At 46.9% G+C, this 16,784-nt stretch overlaps 1 protein-coding gene across 1 annotated transcript; it reads left to right on the top strand.

The window, feature by feature from the left end:
• The first annotated feature begins 3,118 nt into the window (after nucleotides 1-3,118).
• TSEN15 (tRNA splicing endonuclease subunit 15) lies at nucleotides 3,119-14,420 on the top strand. Its single transcript, XM_064427800.1, has 4 exons — nucleotides 3,119-3,324; nucleotides 3,930-4,011; nucleotides 5,306-5,441; nucleotides 13,976-14,420. The coding sequence occupies exons 1-4, from the start codon at nucleotides 3,160-3,162 to the stop codon at nucleotides 14,178-14,180; spliced, it is 588 nt and encodes a 195-aa protein (XP_064283870.1). The 5' UTR covers nucleotides 3,119-3,159; the 3' UTR covers nucleotides 14,181-14,420.
• Nucleotides 14,421-16,784: the final 2,364 nt, after the last annotated feature.

The following is a 16,784-nucleotide window of genomic DNA, read 5'->3' as shown; positions in this document are numbered from 1 at the left end:
CGCTGCAGGATGCCCTGCTCCAGCTGGAACGCAGCTGGAGGATTGATATGGTAGAGTCATAGAAAGGCTCAGGTTGGAAGGGACCTTCAGGACAGTCTCATTCCAGCCCCCTGCCATGGCAGGGACACCTTCCGCTGCCCCAGGTTGCTCCAAGCCACATCCAAGCTGGCCTTGGACACTTCAGGGATGGGGCAGCCACAGCCTCTCCGGACAGCCTGTGCCAGGGCCTCCCCACCCTCACAGGGAAGAAATTCTTCATGATGTCCAATCTAAAGGTACTCTCTGTCAGTTTAGGGACGTTCCCCTTGTCCTATCACTATCTGCCCTTCTAAAAAGTCACTCTCCCTCTCTTTGAGAAGTGCCCCGAAGGTCTGCCTGGAGCCTTCTCCTCTCCTGGCTGAACAACCCCAGCTTTCTCTGCACCTCTTTGAAGACAGGAAATACAGGGAAGATTTTCCCTGTACTTCACTGACTTATCCACCATGAAAATATTCCCGTGAGTAAATAAACGGCAATTTAGCATAAAAATACATAAAACATATTCCAGCAATTAAAATGATTGGGTCGTGATCTTAAAAGGGGCATAGTAATCACAATTCTCTTAGAAGTTAATAGGATTTGGGCATGCTGGACCCTTTTCAAGATGAAATCTCTAATTAACTCTAAGGGCCCCATCACAGCATATTTGGGTTTTATTGTGGGTAGGAAGTTTCTCCAAGGTGGACTTTGAGCAGGTGCTGGTGTTGGCTGTGTGCTTGCAACACTTAAAAAGCAGGAAACCTTTAGCAAGCAAACAATTGTTTAATTATCCATAATCCCACTGTGAACTGCTTGCATCCAGGTAGTGTATATATAAATATACACACACACGTGTTATATATATAGTTAATTTGCTCCTCTTTGCTTATAGAACCTAATTTATCAGGCACACCAAATTATATTGTCTCAGTTTCCTGAGCTTCCCAAAAAGGATCATTCTAGGAAACTTCAGTAAAGAATCTCCAGGGGTCATAGAATCACCTGCACTAAAATTTGAGAAATTCTCTCAATTTGCACTCATCTTCCTGAACAATCAGTGCAAATGTGTTCCTCCTGTCTGCCCTTCACCATGCCTTTATAATTGTCCTTCTAGAATGATGCATTAATGAGGCTTTTCTGTGGTGGTTAGTTTGCCACATGTTGCTTTTATGCTTGGATTCATTATCCGAATAGAAGGAGCAGCCCTGCAGGCAGCGAGGGTGATTAGAGTTTGACAGGAGCCAGCCCCATCCACACGCACGGAATTCCATCTGGAGGGTGGGGACTAACGCTGCCAAACTCTGCTGGGTGGGGAGGGCTGGGAGCTGGCATTTTCCATCCGCTGGACACTCAGCCTGGGTCACACTCCCGATTTTAGGATGTTTCAGCAGAAATAAGCCCCTCCTCTGCCTGCCTTTGCCTTTACCCTGTGCAGCTCTTGATGTCGTCAGTGAAATCTATACCTTCATCTCTTTTCAGACTCCTCTCTTCTTTTTATTTTGTGTGAAATCTATGCCTTCATCTCTTTTCAGACTCCTCTCTTCTTTTTATTTTGTGTGAAATCTATGCCTTCATCTCTTTTCAGACTCCTCTCTTCTTTTTATTTTGTGTGAAATCTATACCTTCAGCTCTTTTCAGACTCCTCTCTTGTTTTTATTTTGTGAGCAGCATCAGAGCCGTAAGGATTTGCTGGGGGCAAATGAAAAGAATCCAGCAGCAGCCCAAAGGCAGTGATTTGCTTTCCAAAGTGATGTTCCCGGGCTCACACAGCCCCCTGTGCTGGCTGGCTGCCGTGGAGCACGGAAGAGTGAGAGCAGCAGAAGCCTGAAACATGAGCTGTTCTTCCATGCAGAAGAGAAAGGAGTCAGCTCAGCTTCATCTCTCAGCTCAGCTTCATCTCTCCCAGTCACACACAGCTGGGGCAGAGTTTGGAGAGCTCAGGGAAACAGTTACCTGACAATTCGTGTCATCCCAACACCTGTAAGTGTGTATGACTTCATGTCCATGTACAAAAATCTGTACTCATTCTGACTTCTTTATTGGTGGCCAAAGTTATGTGCTGTGGGGTTTTTTCAAGCCCAGACTCCATCCTGCTGTGAGAAGACAATGAGCCACTCTGTGGTGAAATGTTTTAGCTTTGAGGAAGGAACGGCTTTTTGCAGATGTAAGTCCCACAGAAATCAATTTAAGCCATTTGTTTCAGCCTCCTCTATGTATCTACACCAAACAAGGAGATTCCAGCTATGACAGCTGTCTCTGGCAGAGGCATAATCCCTCGGTTTGGCACATGACAAATTCTCTCTGAGGCAGATCTCTTCTAAATTGTTTCCCACACTGAGGAAAACAGAGGTTCCATCCTGCTGATGTAAATTGACTAATCTAGAGGTTGATGTGGATCCATCTCCTTTCACTTCTTCACCTCTAAGAACTCAAATCCATCAAATTATTTTCCCAGCAGCTGAGTGAACCGCTGTTGCCAACTCTTCCATGAAAGTCTTGGAGACTGGATTTTTTAATCCCATCTACCTATCTATTCTGTGCCCAGGGAACTGAAATGCTGGCTAACACAATACTTGTTAAGCAGCCAGAATGGCTGCTCATTTACCACAAAATTCCTTTAATTAGATTTGCCCAAATATGACTTCCTGTGCCTACAAACCACATACAATTATGTGCTACATACATACAGACCAATTTTCACTGACGCTTTATTGCAGAATAGCCACTGTTTGAAATTCATCAGAGCAGCCACCGCGGCAGATGGAGCTGATAAGCCAGCCGTGGGACACTTGGCATTAGGCGAAATCAGAGATATTTCTAGCGAAGCAGCCCAAGGTAGTGCTTTTAATGGCAATACCTTGAAGGTAGTCTGGCAAAGCTCTGGGCACTGCAGATGGATAACGCTGTGGAGCCTTTAGGAGAAGGGACTGTGAAAGGAATACGTGAGGAATATATGTTTATTTGTGTGTATATATATATATATGTATGGATGGATATGTTTTGTTGCGGCGCCTTTGGCCGCGGCGAAGGGGCGGGAGGTCGGAACGGAGGGGCGGCGGAACGGCCGTGGCGGAGCGGCAGTTTCCGGGCCGCGCTGGGCTGCGCGGCGCCGCCCGGAGTGAAGCCGCGTTGCGCACAGGCATGGAGCCCGCGGCCGGGCCGGGCCGCAGCGGCCTTTGCCCGGCCCCGGGGGGCCAGGGGGGCACCGACCCGGGCCGGGGCTCCTCCGCGGCCGGGAGCGCCCCGGGGGCACAGGGCAGCTGGTCGGGGGCGGCTGGCGGCAACTGGATCACGGCTCACCCCACGGTAGGCCGGGGCGGGGTCCCTCGGTCTCCCGGGGGTCCCCCAGGATTCCCCCCAGGATTCCCCCCGGAGGTGCCCGTGGGGTCCCCCCAGGAGGGTTCTGCGGGGAGATGCCCATATAATCTATGATATTGGGTTTATCGAGGGGGAATGCCACTGCCGGCAGGGGTGGAGGTTATAAATCCTGGGATCCCAGCTGGCTATAAACTGTGGGATCCCAATGCGTTAAACTTTGACTCCATCTTAATTTTTGCCACACCGAAAACACGGAGCTGTTTAATTTGGTCTTACGTTGATGTGTTGCAGCAAAAATAGGTACAATTATTTACCCAACATAGGTGAAATTCCACAAAGCTAGAGCTGTTCCAGAAATAGTTGTGGCTCCTCTTGTGTTTGTTTATTTTGCTTGCTTTTTTTTTTTTTTTAAAGTGCTAAAATATGGGGAATGCGGGAAAAGGAGCTTTTGAGATACTGTCAGGAAAAAACTGCTTTTTGATCCCCTTCAGACTGGTTTGAACCTCCAGTGGCTGTGCTGGCTGGAGGGATGGTGTGTGCATTCTTAGTTTAAGCTGTGCTTTCCCTCATCACCGTTCCTCTCTGGGTCTCAGTTCACAGAAATGATGTCACTCGATGTGTCTGACAGCACTCAAGTCTATGCTGCCTTTTTGGTGTACCTGGACCTCCTGGAAGGTAAGTGGGGGAAGTGGTGTGTCCCAGTTGATGCCTTTGCCCTGTTAAATTCACTGTTTGCACTGGGACAGGGCCTTCCCAAGTCCTTGGTGCCCGTTTTGAGAGTTTTTGTGCTGGAAGTTTCTGTCCTCTGCCTCCCTGGAGCCTGTGCAAAGGTGAGGGCCTGTTTCATCCAGCACTTCCAGGTGTCCAGGAAAAAGGCAGTCAGCATGGAAATAAAAGCAAAAGAGGAGGAGGGAAAAAAATGTACCAAGGTGAAGTGACAAGTTCAGTGGCTGAGCTTGTAATAGTCCTCACTTGCAGATTAAAGTGAAGTTAATGATAGTGTTTGACAAAAGTCACCACTTAGCACATGGCTGCTGTGTGCTGGCCTGGTTTCTGGAAAGGGCAGCGGTTCCTCCAGCAAAGAAGATCATTTGCAAGTGTGGTAGCAGTAGTTTACAACCACTGTAGTAATATTATGTGACAATATAGTAATTTATAATAAATTCTGTGTGTTGTGCTTAGAGCCATGGCTTGGTGGAGGAGCTGGCAGTGTCACTGGTGGGACTCCGTGGCCTTGGAGGGCTTTTCTGGCCAGAATGGTCCTGTGAAATCCAGGGTAGGCTGCTGGTGTCTGCTCAGAGTGCAGCAGAGTTATGTGATGTATAAACTGCTGCCTGGCTTCTTCCAAGCTGGCTTTACTGAAAAGGGACTGTGAGTAGGCAGCCAGCCAGCCTAAGGAAAATATTTCAGTTTTGCTTGGAGCCTGGTGCTTCTCAAGGTCAGGGAAGGGAGGGATTTTCCAGCCCAGGAACTGCTGCCTCTGTTGCTGTTTCCCCTCTGAAGAAAATGCCTTAAGAGTCTTCAAGAGAAGATTTCTGTAGTTCTGCAGCAAAACCTTCATCCTTATCCCTTCACACAGGAGATTAGAGCTGTGTGTGATCACTAACCATGCTTTTAGCACCTCCTGCTTCACAGATCAGGGTGCCCAGGCAGGTGACTAAAGCTGCGTGGTTTTATCTTCTTTTTGCCTTTTGCAGAGCAGCTTTGTCAGCCAGATCACTTCACCACCCCTCAGTGCAGCTCTGGAGCCAGCAGGCTGCTCCTGCTCCTTGGATTTCTTCAGCAGGACTGCTTCTCAGGAGGGGAATTTGGCAGATGAACGGAATTTTCCTGTGAAGAAAAGGGGGAAAAGAGGGAGAGGGAGGGAAAAGAAAACCTCAGCTGTTAACTTAGATACTGCATTTGTTATTTGACTGATTACAACTTGTGTTCTGTGTTCTGCCCCTCTCATCCCCACGAACCTTTCCAGGGAGGAGCTGGCACGAGGTGCAGCCGGTGGGCGTGGCAGAGCTGCAGCTGGTGTGCTTGCACGCCCGTGCCAGGGAGCAGGAGGGGCTGCAGGTCATGGTGCCAGTGCCTGCACACATCCTCATCAGCCACGACAGGTGAGGGCGTGCTCAGTGCTTGTCTGGGGTTACCTTGGACAGAAAACGGGGCACAGACACATTTCACAGCCTGGTGCTGGCTTGGTGAGGAGGAATGCCAGAGGAAAGCAGCCTCTCAGCCTGTGAGCAGAGTTATTTTGGGTTCTGCAGACACACAGGCAGCTTGGAACATTAAGGAAACCTCAGCTTTGCATCAGTCTCTGCCTCTCCCTGTCTCAAGTGGTTCCTGGAGGTCAAGCAGAAACTGATGCCTGCTGATAAACACTTCCTGTTGTCTGGAGTTGCATATGTGCTAGGAGATGACAGTGGACACCAAAGTATGTGTTTGAGAGACAAGGTTAGAACACAAGGCCTTCACAGCTTATGTTTTGAACATTCCTGTGCTGATTTTTGTACTCTTGGAAATGTGTGATGCTTTCTGAGTTGCTGGACATGAAAGGACCTAAGAGAAAAGAAATCCTCTTGGAGCTGCCTAAGAATCAGCTTTTTTTTATTGTCAGATTTGTGGATAAGCTTTGTATGGTTTGCTTTGCTTTTGTTTTCAACCTATAATTTGGCTACTTTGAACAGGAAGCTCCTGTCACATTGCATCTAGAGTTTCACGTGCCTGTGATTTTTGACTTGATTTCCTCACACATGCAAGAGCAATTCTTCAAGCAGAAGACAGCACAGCCATGAATTTGTTACATTACAGATATTTACAGCCTAGAAAACTTCCACTTCAGTAATTTTACAGCCTCTTTTAACTGGCCCCTAGAGCAGTCTCAGACACTGGGTCTGATTTACTCTCTGATAAAGGCTGCCTTCTCTGACTGGTGTTTGCCATGATGACTCTGAAGACCTGAACTGTTTCAGTGGCATCACATGGTTGTACATTTTTCAATTTCTTTTGTTCCCACTCCTGCTAGGAGCTGGCTCAGGGCTGGCTCTAAAAATCTTACTGTTTTTTGCTGCTTCCTCTTGCTCTGTGGGCAGCAGCCTGACACAGTGGTAGGTGGCTAATTAATTGCACTTATTAGATGTGTGTGTGCACCCTAGGAGTGATGCTTTTGCTTTTTATTTTGGAATTTAGAAGTGGCAGATCAATGTCTTGCTAACAGACTTTTATCATCATTTTGCTGGGTGAGGGGGGGAAGAAAATTTTTTACTAGGTATTGATGGGGTTTAGTACTGTTTTAGTGCTGAAAAAAAATACTCTATTTGCAAGTAGTGGTCAATCACTCCTGGGGGCTTGGTGATGTGATCTGCACAGGAGAGGAGAGCTGCTGAGAGGCCTTGCAGGGTGAAATGCTGGGTGCCATTCAGCCTGTCTGCAAGCAGATGTGTGTGTGTGTGTGTGTGAAAGGGACACGCTGCAGCTCTCAGCTCAGACAGGATTTTAGGTGGAAATAGAAGGCAGCCAGTGAGCACGTGGGATCTTTGAGGAATTCCACCTGCATGCTGAGCTGTTGTGCTTGGTTAATACAGTGTGTTTCCACCTGGGCTGAAAACTTGGATTCCTGGCATTGGGTAGAGGCTGGGAGTACGTTCTGATTGATTTTTAATGGCAGATATTCCACTGCATGCATGTCCTATCTTACTCTGTGTCATTGGAGCCTTTCATGGGGAGCCTCTGCACTTGTTTGTTCTGTGGTGATGCTGTTTGCTCTGCCTCTGGCACCGGAGTGTCTGGAATCCAGTACTGGAAGGATGTGTGCTGGAGAGGCAAAGAGTGAATGCATCACATTGATTAAAAGTACAGTTTGTAACCAGGGTTTGCTGCAGAGCAGTGACACAGGGTGGGTTGTCACTAAAATGAGCTGAATGCCAGCTGCAGTGCCAGGTGTGCCCATAAATTCCTGTATGTGTTCAGTAGCCATGGATGTTGTCAGGCTGGGAGGTTGTATTTGTGTACAACACTTGGGTTTGTGGTGTTGAAAGTGCATCTGCATTTTGTTCAAGCAGCACTTTGTGGTTTTGTGTTACCTGCTAAAAGCAGGGGAGGAGGTATGAGTACAAGTGAATGCAGCTTGCTTAGTTGAAAATAAGCCCTTTGGAGGGATTTGGGAAGGTGAAAATGTTCTGTTCTGGGCCTGGAATTGTGCTAACTGCAAAAGAAGCCAGTAACAGCAGCATTTATGGGCAGCACTTCCTTGTTTAACCAGGAGGGTTTGGAAGTGACACCTTGAAATCAGACTTCCATCTTCATTTTGCTTTGTTTTTGTTACTGGTAGAAGAAAAAGTGATTCACTGGAAAATAATGGATTTTTGTACTACATATGTTCTAAAAAAGATCTCACATTTTGCCAATATTAGTCTGTCACTTTTGTGGGCTTGGTCTTCCAGAGAAATATAGTGGTGGTTGGTTCTCTATTTGAAATCCATATTGGTCAAGCTCTGCCTTCCCAGGTGTCTCATGAAGTTCCCAACTTGGCTGCCACTGAGAAGTGTGTCCTTAAAAGGCCACAGGAAAGTTGCTGTGGAAATTACCAGCAGGACACCTAGGCAAATGACAAATATGAGTGCCCTACAAAAGTTAAAACCCATTCAGTGTTTTTTATCCTGTTACAAAATTTCATCATGTCCAGGTTAAGCATGACAGATAAGTGCTGAAGGCAAAAGCTGTTCTGCTTCCTAAGCTCACTGTCCACTTCTGCAGAGCTGGGTGGAAGCTGCTCGTCCAGCTGTGGCAGGGTAGGGCTACACAGGAGCCCACTAAATTACAGAATTATGGGCTGTGGAGCAGAGTCTTGAGAAGTGGCTTTGTGCCCTGTGTGTTCTTCAGATGGAGGTTGCTGAATCTCCTGTGAGCAAAGCTCTGGGGAATACGATGCAATTTCTGTCTTGGCCTGCTGTGACCCACACAGAGCTGGCTGGGGCTTGCACAGCCTCTGAATTCAGCAGGCTGGGGTGTGTTTGCTGCTCATTACAGCACCTCAGTGCATGCCAAGGACCTCGCTGTCCATTCCAGAGCTGTGGCTCCCCACTGTGGGGGAAGCAGTGAATCCTGGGAGTGCTGCTTCAGGGCTGGCAGAAATAACTCATATAAACCAAGCTCAGCAAGTTAGGAGAGCTCACAGTGTTGGCAGCTGGATTTTTGGATAGCCTGGAAAGCCTTGAGCCCTCAGGGACCAGGGAGTTAGGTCCCAGATCTAATAGAATTGGGCACTGTCTGTCCTGGACAAATACCTCTGTCTAAGCAGAATGTTGCAGATAAACTGTCTGATTAACTGCTCTGTTTGTATTTTGTGTACAAGTGGTGTAAATGAAGGATGAAGTTGCCTGAGGTCATGGAGACCTGTGAAGTTTGGGAAAGGCTTATTCTGTTAAAATGCTGACTTACTTCAGAAGAAAGCAATACATAAATGTTTTGTTTTAAAGCTGATAAGCATCCTGAGAAGGAAATCTGAGGACTGGAATTTACTGTCTTCAAAGTCTGTAGACTGTGAAATAAATCTTGCTATAAACTGAAAAATCCTGTTATTTTAAAGCACTAGAAGTGTGACGTGCATCTTGCATCCTCTTCACAGTTTTGTCAGTAACTCCCTTGCTAAAAGCATAATTTACTCATGCAGTAAATCACACATTGAAAATATAATTAGTGGCTCCTAAATGTAAGCTCTTTATTAGTATTTTTAGTTTAATTTTTAAATTTAATATTTTGAATAAGATTGCAGCTCCCAGAGCAGGGTGGGTTATGCAGTACTGTGGATAAGTGTCTCCTGTAGAACTTTGATACCTCCCTTTTGGGTGGTTTCTCTTGTTTTCTTCTTGAACTTCCATGAAAAAAGATCTTTTGTGTTCCTCAGGGCTTCAATTCCTCCTCCCGACTAGTGTGACATGTAGTGTTTTATTTGCATTTATTTTTTTCTTCCCATTACAAAAACTGAGTTTCTTCTAGCATTCCCTGTTTGTGTGTTTTGGGAACAAATCCCCAGGAGCAGTGGTGTGCATTTACACCCCCTCCCAGCCCCATGTGCTTCTTCCCACCTATTTCACAGCACTGGGTCCATGCTGCCTGCCCTGCAGCAGGGTCTGGAGCAGCATTCCTGATGTGCTAAAGTTTGCAGTGCTGGCTAAATCCAAGGGATTGTGCTCTCTGGGAGGTTCCTGTGCCATGGGGACAATGGCACGCTCCAGTGCCTGGGGTAATGATCTCTGCAGGGGCACAGAGACCAACTTGTGTGCACTCTGCAGCCCTGCCTGGCCAGCAGGGGAGGGAGCTGTTCAGGCTGGCCAAGCCTGCAAGGAATTATTCATCCAAGTATAAAGGGCAGATTGAAAGCCTTTGGCTTTTATGGGATGGAAGGCAGTGGTTCCATTTCAGCTCAATGGAGCTCTATGCAGCCTCCATAAAACTGCCCTGAGCTTGCAAGGGACACTGCTTCTCAGAGGCATTGCATGGGATGTGCTCTGAAATGCTCTTTTGTTCATCACAGAACGTGCTGCTGGAGTTCTTTATGGTTCAGCCCTTGGTTTTTGCAGAGTCAGTTGGAACTTCAGGGTCAGCAGCTGTACACCTGGCTCTTCCTCCCAGAGAAAGGGGCAGTGTCCTTGTGTTAGGAGCTGATGTTGGGAAACACAGCACAGATTTCTGATGGCTGTTGAGGGCCTACTTTTGCCTAGTGCAAAGTAAGATGGGAGAAGGAGGCAACATTCCCCTCTGCTCTCTGGATAGATTTGTATGGATTTTCTTGTTTTGTTTGGGAGTTTGTTTTATTTTAAAGCTATTAATTGCCACAGTAATAGAAGGCCGGGTCAGTTCACTGCCATCATTAAGTTTGATTGCAGCAGTAATGACAGATGCAGGATGACATTGCTGGTGCTGTTCCCTTAGCTGCAGTGCTCCTTCCACAATGTTGAGTAAGTTAAACCTGCTCCTATGACTAATTCTTTGGTAGAAAAAAGCAATCCCTACTGACTCTAGTCTGTAGATAACTGGGAAGCCTTTTCCAAGCCCTTTTTCTAATGCAAAGTGTTTAGAAATGCCAGCTCTTTGGATAACAGAATGTTTAGGTGAAATCCTTTGCATCTCCTGGAGCCTGAGGTGAATGTGAGTTTGTTTCATGGGTGGAAATGAGGGCTTTGTCCTGTTTGATTTGGAGGGATCAGATCTGGATCTGGTGGGAGCAGATCTGGATTTGAGTGAACATGCAGCTGAGCTTTTACTGAGACCCTGCAAAACAGCAGGAACTGTTTCTCAGCTGCACTTTTTCTTGTGTCACTTCTCTCCATTCTGCTGAAAACTGGCTGTGCAGGCAGTGGAGTGGGCCTGCTGGAATTCCTGTGGAAAAGGAGGACCCAGAGGGAGCCAGTCCGTGCCAAAGGCTTGACCCCACAGCTTCTGTGGGGCTCACACTGTTGGAGCACAGCTGGGAGTGGTCATGGGCCCCTTGGTGTCAGTGTTCCATCAGTTATCAGTAGTTCCAGAGTGTGTCCTGACACAGCTGTGACTGGGAAAGGCTGCTCAGGGTGCTGGGGAAAGTAGGTGGTCAAGGCTGTTGGAATCTGCAGACTGCTGGATGCACTGAATTCCTCTGTTGCACTGATGCTTGACAGTTTCAGAAACATTAAATCCACTTCTATTGAAGCAAATTCATCTTTTATGGCTGTCATCACCTGTATGGTGTAGCAGATTGTACTGGTCACTGAGGAGCTTATTGATAGCCACTATCTGGGTAATTTAAAGCAGCTGCCTCTGTTGGGGTGTGTTACCACATGGCTTCTTGCCTAGGACTTCATTTCCATCATTGACTGCAGCTGTTTGTGAGATGGGCAGCCTTGAAATAAAGGGTTTTTGCCTCGTTTAGGATGTGCAACGTGCATTCTTTGAATTTCAGAAGACCAACGAGGCTTCATGCTTTCTTTATTTTTCCACAGACAGTATTTGGTGCATTAAAAGGATTACAAAAGCTATACCTTTCCTGCAGTATTTCATCTTCCTGCTCGTGGCAGGCAGCAAGCACAGCAAAATCAGAGGTTCCATGGCTCCTTTGCAGGGGATAACGTTGTGATCAGGTGCAGGGGAATGTTGTGATCAGGCTGGACACAGAGGCTGCTGGGGACGCCTGCAGGGGAGGAGGGCATGGGATGATGTCTGACACAGACTTCCTGAATTCCAGAGCTTATCCCTCTAAGAGATAGCCTCTCACCACGTTGCAGATGTGCTGCAGTGCACTGTGGCTGCTGTGGTATGCATGAATGAGAGCCCTTGTCTTGGGGCTGCCTCTGTGGAGGGAGGGGGAAGGGGAAGAGGGTGCATTTGCAGTTGTCATTCTTCATCTGTGGACAGCAGAGTTAACAGATCATCCTGATGCAATGGCGTGTCTTGGTGCTCCTTACATAAATCCTGGAACTCTTGTCTCCTGAAAAGGAAGAAGAAATGTCATTAATCTGTTGTCAGGACCTGGCTGCTTTTGGGATCATGGAAATAAAGTCTCAGGTGTTTGTGCTTGGCAGTATAAGAAGAAATCATGAGTATTAGAAATGTAGATCTAAGGCCTCACTGTTCCATCCCTCCTCCTTACAGACTATGAGGAAAACCAGTGACAGGTATTAAAGAAAATAGGAAGGAGCTTCTGTCCTGGCTGACAGGTGAATCCAGGCCTCTGGCTGAGTTTGCTCTCAGATTGTGCTCTCATTGTCCACATTTAACACAACCTGTTTTCTTTGGCTCCCAAAATATCTCTCCTGGGTAGTTATGGCCTTTAATTTGGTGTTTTATCATTAATTCTGTATTGCATTCACAGGGGAAAGCGAGATCACTGTCCACTGCTTCATGGATAGTTCTTTCCTCACAGGTCTCTTCCAGCTCAGAGCTTTCTCCAGCTGCTGACACTTGGCTACTGAGGGTGGAGGGGCCTTGGCACAGCTGCCCAGTGAAGCTGTGGCTGCCCCATCCCTGGAGGTGTCCAAGGCCAGGCTGGATGGGGCTTGGAGCAGACTGGGATAATAGAAATGTCCCTGCCCATGGATAGAACTGGATGAGCTTTAAGGTCCCCTTCAACCTAAATAATTTCATGATTCTGTGTGTAGCAATTAGATTCTTGCTCTCTGCATGTGTCAGGAAGGAGATCTGTAATCTTTTCCCAGACTCTGGTCCCCTGCCAGGGCTTTGGCAGGACATTGTGGTGCTGGGGTACCTCTGCAGGGACAGGGAGTGACAGGAGGCAGAGATTCAGGGCACAGAGTAAGTTACCTGCCAAATAAACCTGCAGACAGAGCCTGCTGAGGTGGCAGTGAGCACAGGAGGGGACGTCCCATTACCTGAAGGAGTCTCTTGCAGTGTCTCTCCTGTGAAGCAGCCAGCACAGTCTCTCTCACCATATTTGTTGTGTTGTTAGGAAATGTGCTGATGAGGGAGGGCTGGGATAGTGCTTTTCCCAGCCGTGGTATCTCTGTGTCACGAAGTCAGTGTGTTGTGTTGCCTTGCTGTGTGTCTGGGCCAGTGGTGCAGGCAGGAGGAGAGGCCCTCCTGAGGTTACCAGGCTGGATTATGCACAGCTCAGAACACAGATGGGTCCTTAGGAAGGTCATGGGCTTAACAGCGAGGCTTTCCAGGCTGCTGCTCATTCTCTGCCACGTTCCATTTGGCTTTTATTAGAGGATCAAAGGGGTTCTGAGGGAAGATGGTGATTGAAGTCTGAAAGCTGCTGCCTTTAGAGAGAGCCCTGTTTCCAGCTGCACTGCCTGGCTTCAGAGCTGCCTGTGTTCTGCTGGGTGAGCTCTCCAGGGTGCACGAAGCCAGGACTGGCTTATCCTGGTGCACAGCTGAACTCCCCCTGGAATGTAACCTGTCCCAGCAATCTCAGAGGAGCCCTCTTGCACCTGACATGGGGGGAAGGGTCTGTCTGGTCCCCACACTCCTTCAGAACTTGCTCCCCAGTCAGACCAGGAATGCAGGGACTCCAGGGATCAGTGTTGTCCTGAGCTCTGAACCGTAAAGTAACTGGCATGTTACTCTTAAAATAAGCTAAACAGGAAAAATTGCATAACTTTGTCTTGAGCTTTTAAGGAAGACATTATTTGGGCTGACTGTTCTGAAGAAGAGCATTAGTCCTGTGGCTTCTAGTCTAGACAGGGAGGTAGAGAATCCTGGCTTGGGCTCCTGGCAGAGACCTGTGGCACAGGGACTGGACGACTTACCTCTGCAAATGGAACAAGTCTTAATTATTCAGCTCTCCAACTGAACACCAGGTGTTAGTTAATTAGATTTCTTATATAAGTCTGCTGAAAACAGGGCCAGTAGAGATTGCTGTGCTGGGATTGTGGTGGATGAGGGATGGCTGAGGCACGGGCACACGAGTACACCTAAACAAAGCTTAGAAGCGTGTGTTGATCCACTTCCAGCAGAGATGTGTGTAACTGATTCTGTTATTTTCTTTTGTTGCTTGATTACACGACTTTGGATTTTTATTAAAACAGATATTATGCTCACTTTAGTGAAGACGAGTTTGCTGAGTGAAAACAGGCTGAATAAAATGGTGCTGTTCTGCCTTTGTGCCATCGTAGGTGGTTGTGGATTCCTTTCTAAGTGTTTTTTTTTCCTCTCCTAGGTTAAGGGAAATACTGAAGAAAGCCTCTCTCCCTCCAGAGGATCCTGACACCCTGCTGTCAGTTACCTTGGCCATAGTTGAGACAGACTCCACAATAGTCTACTATAAAATGACTGATGGCTTTGTAATGCCAGAGCCTCCCGATGATACTGAAGATGTGGATAATAAACAGTGGAGGAAGAAAAGAAAGAAACTTTTCAAATGATTGGGGCAGAGAAAACAAAACTTGAATTCCTGTTCTCAAATCCAAACAAATGCAGGAACTGATGTATGTGAATAAAAGTGTGTGTGCTAAAGTCTGCCTTGGCATATCAAGGATGTGTTCAGGGAGAACAGAGGCTTGTGCAGCTGCACTGTGATGAAATACCATTTGAGGTATGAATTAAGTCATGCTTTGACACAGATCAGTCCTGACTAATAAATACTCTTGGGAAGTGTTTGCAAAGGCTGTGTTTCCTCTTTATCTGGTCAGGTGCATAACAGAATAAACACATCCTTACCCATACTGTAAATATTGCTTACAGGTAAGTCTGAAGGGCTTGTGGCAGGACTGAAGGGTTTTGTAGTTTCGAGTGTCTTTGTCTTAGCCCTGTCAGAAGCACTCATGCTGCCCCCCAGGTCACATTTCTGAACGTTGCTTTCTTCCCTCTGCTTTTGGAGAAAAGGCTCTTCCACAGAAATACCTTATTTTAATTTTTTCCCTGCAGAAGAAAACTGATTACAGCAGTACCAGAGGCAACTAAAACTCCAAAGTATGAGAGCAAAGTATGTCACCATCTATGCTGTAAGAGCACACCAGTTACCTGCTTCAGGCACCAACTAGGTTTCTAAAGCCATTGGCATTCCTAGGATTTATTTTATTATGTCCTTGGACATAATAAAATGCATATTGAAAGTGATTGCCCAGGAGGTACTTCAGCCTGGAGTTAAGAGGAAAATAACTGACTTTTAGTTACTTCTGCAGGAATTTTCCATGTCTTTTGCATGGAGATCTTCTCCAGGTTGAACTTAAGAGTTCCCTGGCAATCAAATAACATCTCAGAGCAGCTTTTTGAGCACAGGCTTGTCTGTGTGACAGCTGTGTGGCCTAGGATCACACATTCAGAAGGTGAAGCACAAGAGATTTTCTTCTTGCATGTAGAAGAATAGGAGAGAATCCAAAAAACAAAGCTGGAAATGAAAGACCATTTAAGCTTTGCTATCCCTGGGACTAGAGTGGATATTTCTGGCTGTGGAGCTTGATGCTAGTTTGTGCTGGGAGGCAGAATGATCCCACAGGGAGTCCTGCACACCCTTGGAGGAGGTGTGTCACTGTCTGTGGGACACCTTTATCCCAGTACAGCCAGGGGAGACAGCATCTGTGGGTTTCAGTCATGGAGAAAAAGAGTTTTTCTTTGCCTTTCTCAATGTTACTCCCTCATGGAGGAAACCATCATTTTACTTTGGTCTGATGCTGTCCTGCCTTGAGGGGCCCCTGTGTGCTGACTCCTGCCATGCTGCATGTGACTTTGACATTGATATTTCCTGGGATCCGTGGCATGTTCCATAAAGCAGTGTTACACCTGGCTAGCCTACCTGCCACCAGGTAAATTGTCCTTGTTACAAAGCTGGGAAGTACTTCAGCCCTGCAGGAAAAGGGCTGGTTTGTGTGAAGGATGCAGTATGTGGCAGATTTGCTATTTAACCAACACATGCTTAACCCTAAAAGCAAATTCCTTTGCATTGGCTTCAGTTTCTGGGAAATACTGCCAGTTTGCAGTTTGCTGCATGACTGATGCTTGGCTTTACCCTTCATTTTATCATTTCTGTGCTCAGAAAGGACCCTCATAACTTGAGCCTCCTTTTCTATACACTGAAAACTGCTGACCCAGGCAGGCTTCACAGGTCACATTGGAGAAACTGTGTCTGAAGGCTTTGATTTCTGTTCCTTCTTGTGTCCCACTGAGAAATGATTACATAGGCCTTTTTCCAGCCTCCTTAGATTGTGGTGATTCTTTATTTCAGAGGGAAATGAAACAGAGAAGAACTAATAATATCACAGCACTGTTTGTCCCATAGGTATTACAGTATAAACATGGGGATGTTAAATAAGCTTGGAGCCAGCTGTGCTGCTCCTTTACATTCCACTGAAGTATTTCTCTCTGTCAAGTCAACAACACACAGACTGAAGCCTCTGGTCTTCCAGGCACTGAATAAAGATGGGAAGAGACTTCTTGTAGAAGTCTATCAGTTCAGAGCAGTAGCTCATTAACATTCCTGAATCCATAGCATCCTGGTCCTGTGCCCAAAGTGTTCAAGCATGACTCTGCTTTAAGTGTTTGTGATACATCCATGGAAGTGTGAGCCGTGGCACTGCTGCCAATCCAGCACTTATTTCAGCCCAGAAGATTTTGCAGGCTCCATACTGCTATCTTTTAGAGGTTTTTTAGGTTTTATTTGCCAAGCACAGCTTGATACGTTTCACTGAGTGCCCCTGACCAACAGAAGGTGTTTTAAAATCTGGAGAGTATCATTTTGCAGTAGATTATTGTTGCAAGCCTCTCCTCTCTGCAGAGGGATGTTTGCATTGACGCTTCCCCACCGAGTCCAGAATGACAGAAAAGCAAAGGGCTGTTTTGGCCTGGCTTTGACAGCAGGACTCTTACATAAGGGAGCCCTTGCTTATGCAAACTCTGTCTCCTCGAGGCACTGCTGGCACCATCACCCACCTCTCCCAGTGCAGCCTCACTGTTTGCAGCACACACAGAACATTTTATGCAAAGAAATGCTGGTGGAGGGGCAGGAGAGCCATGTCAAGTCCGTGAGGAGG

The sequence above is a fragment of the Passer domesticus genome, chromosome 7 (genome assembly GCF_036417665.1).
Source record: "Passer domesticus isolate bPasDom1 chromosome 7, bPasDom1.hap1, whole genome shotgun sequence".
NCBI classification, from domain to species: domain Eukaryota; kingdom Metazoa; phylum Chordata; class Aves; order Passeriformes; family Passeridae; genus Passer; species Passer domesticus.
Note: the sequence above shows the minus strand (reverse complement) of the source record. Positions and strands in the feature narration are given on the sequence as shown.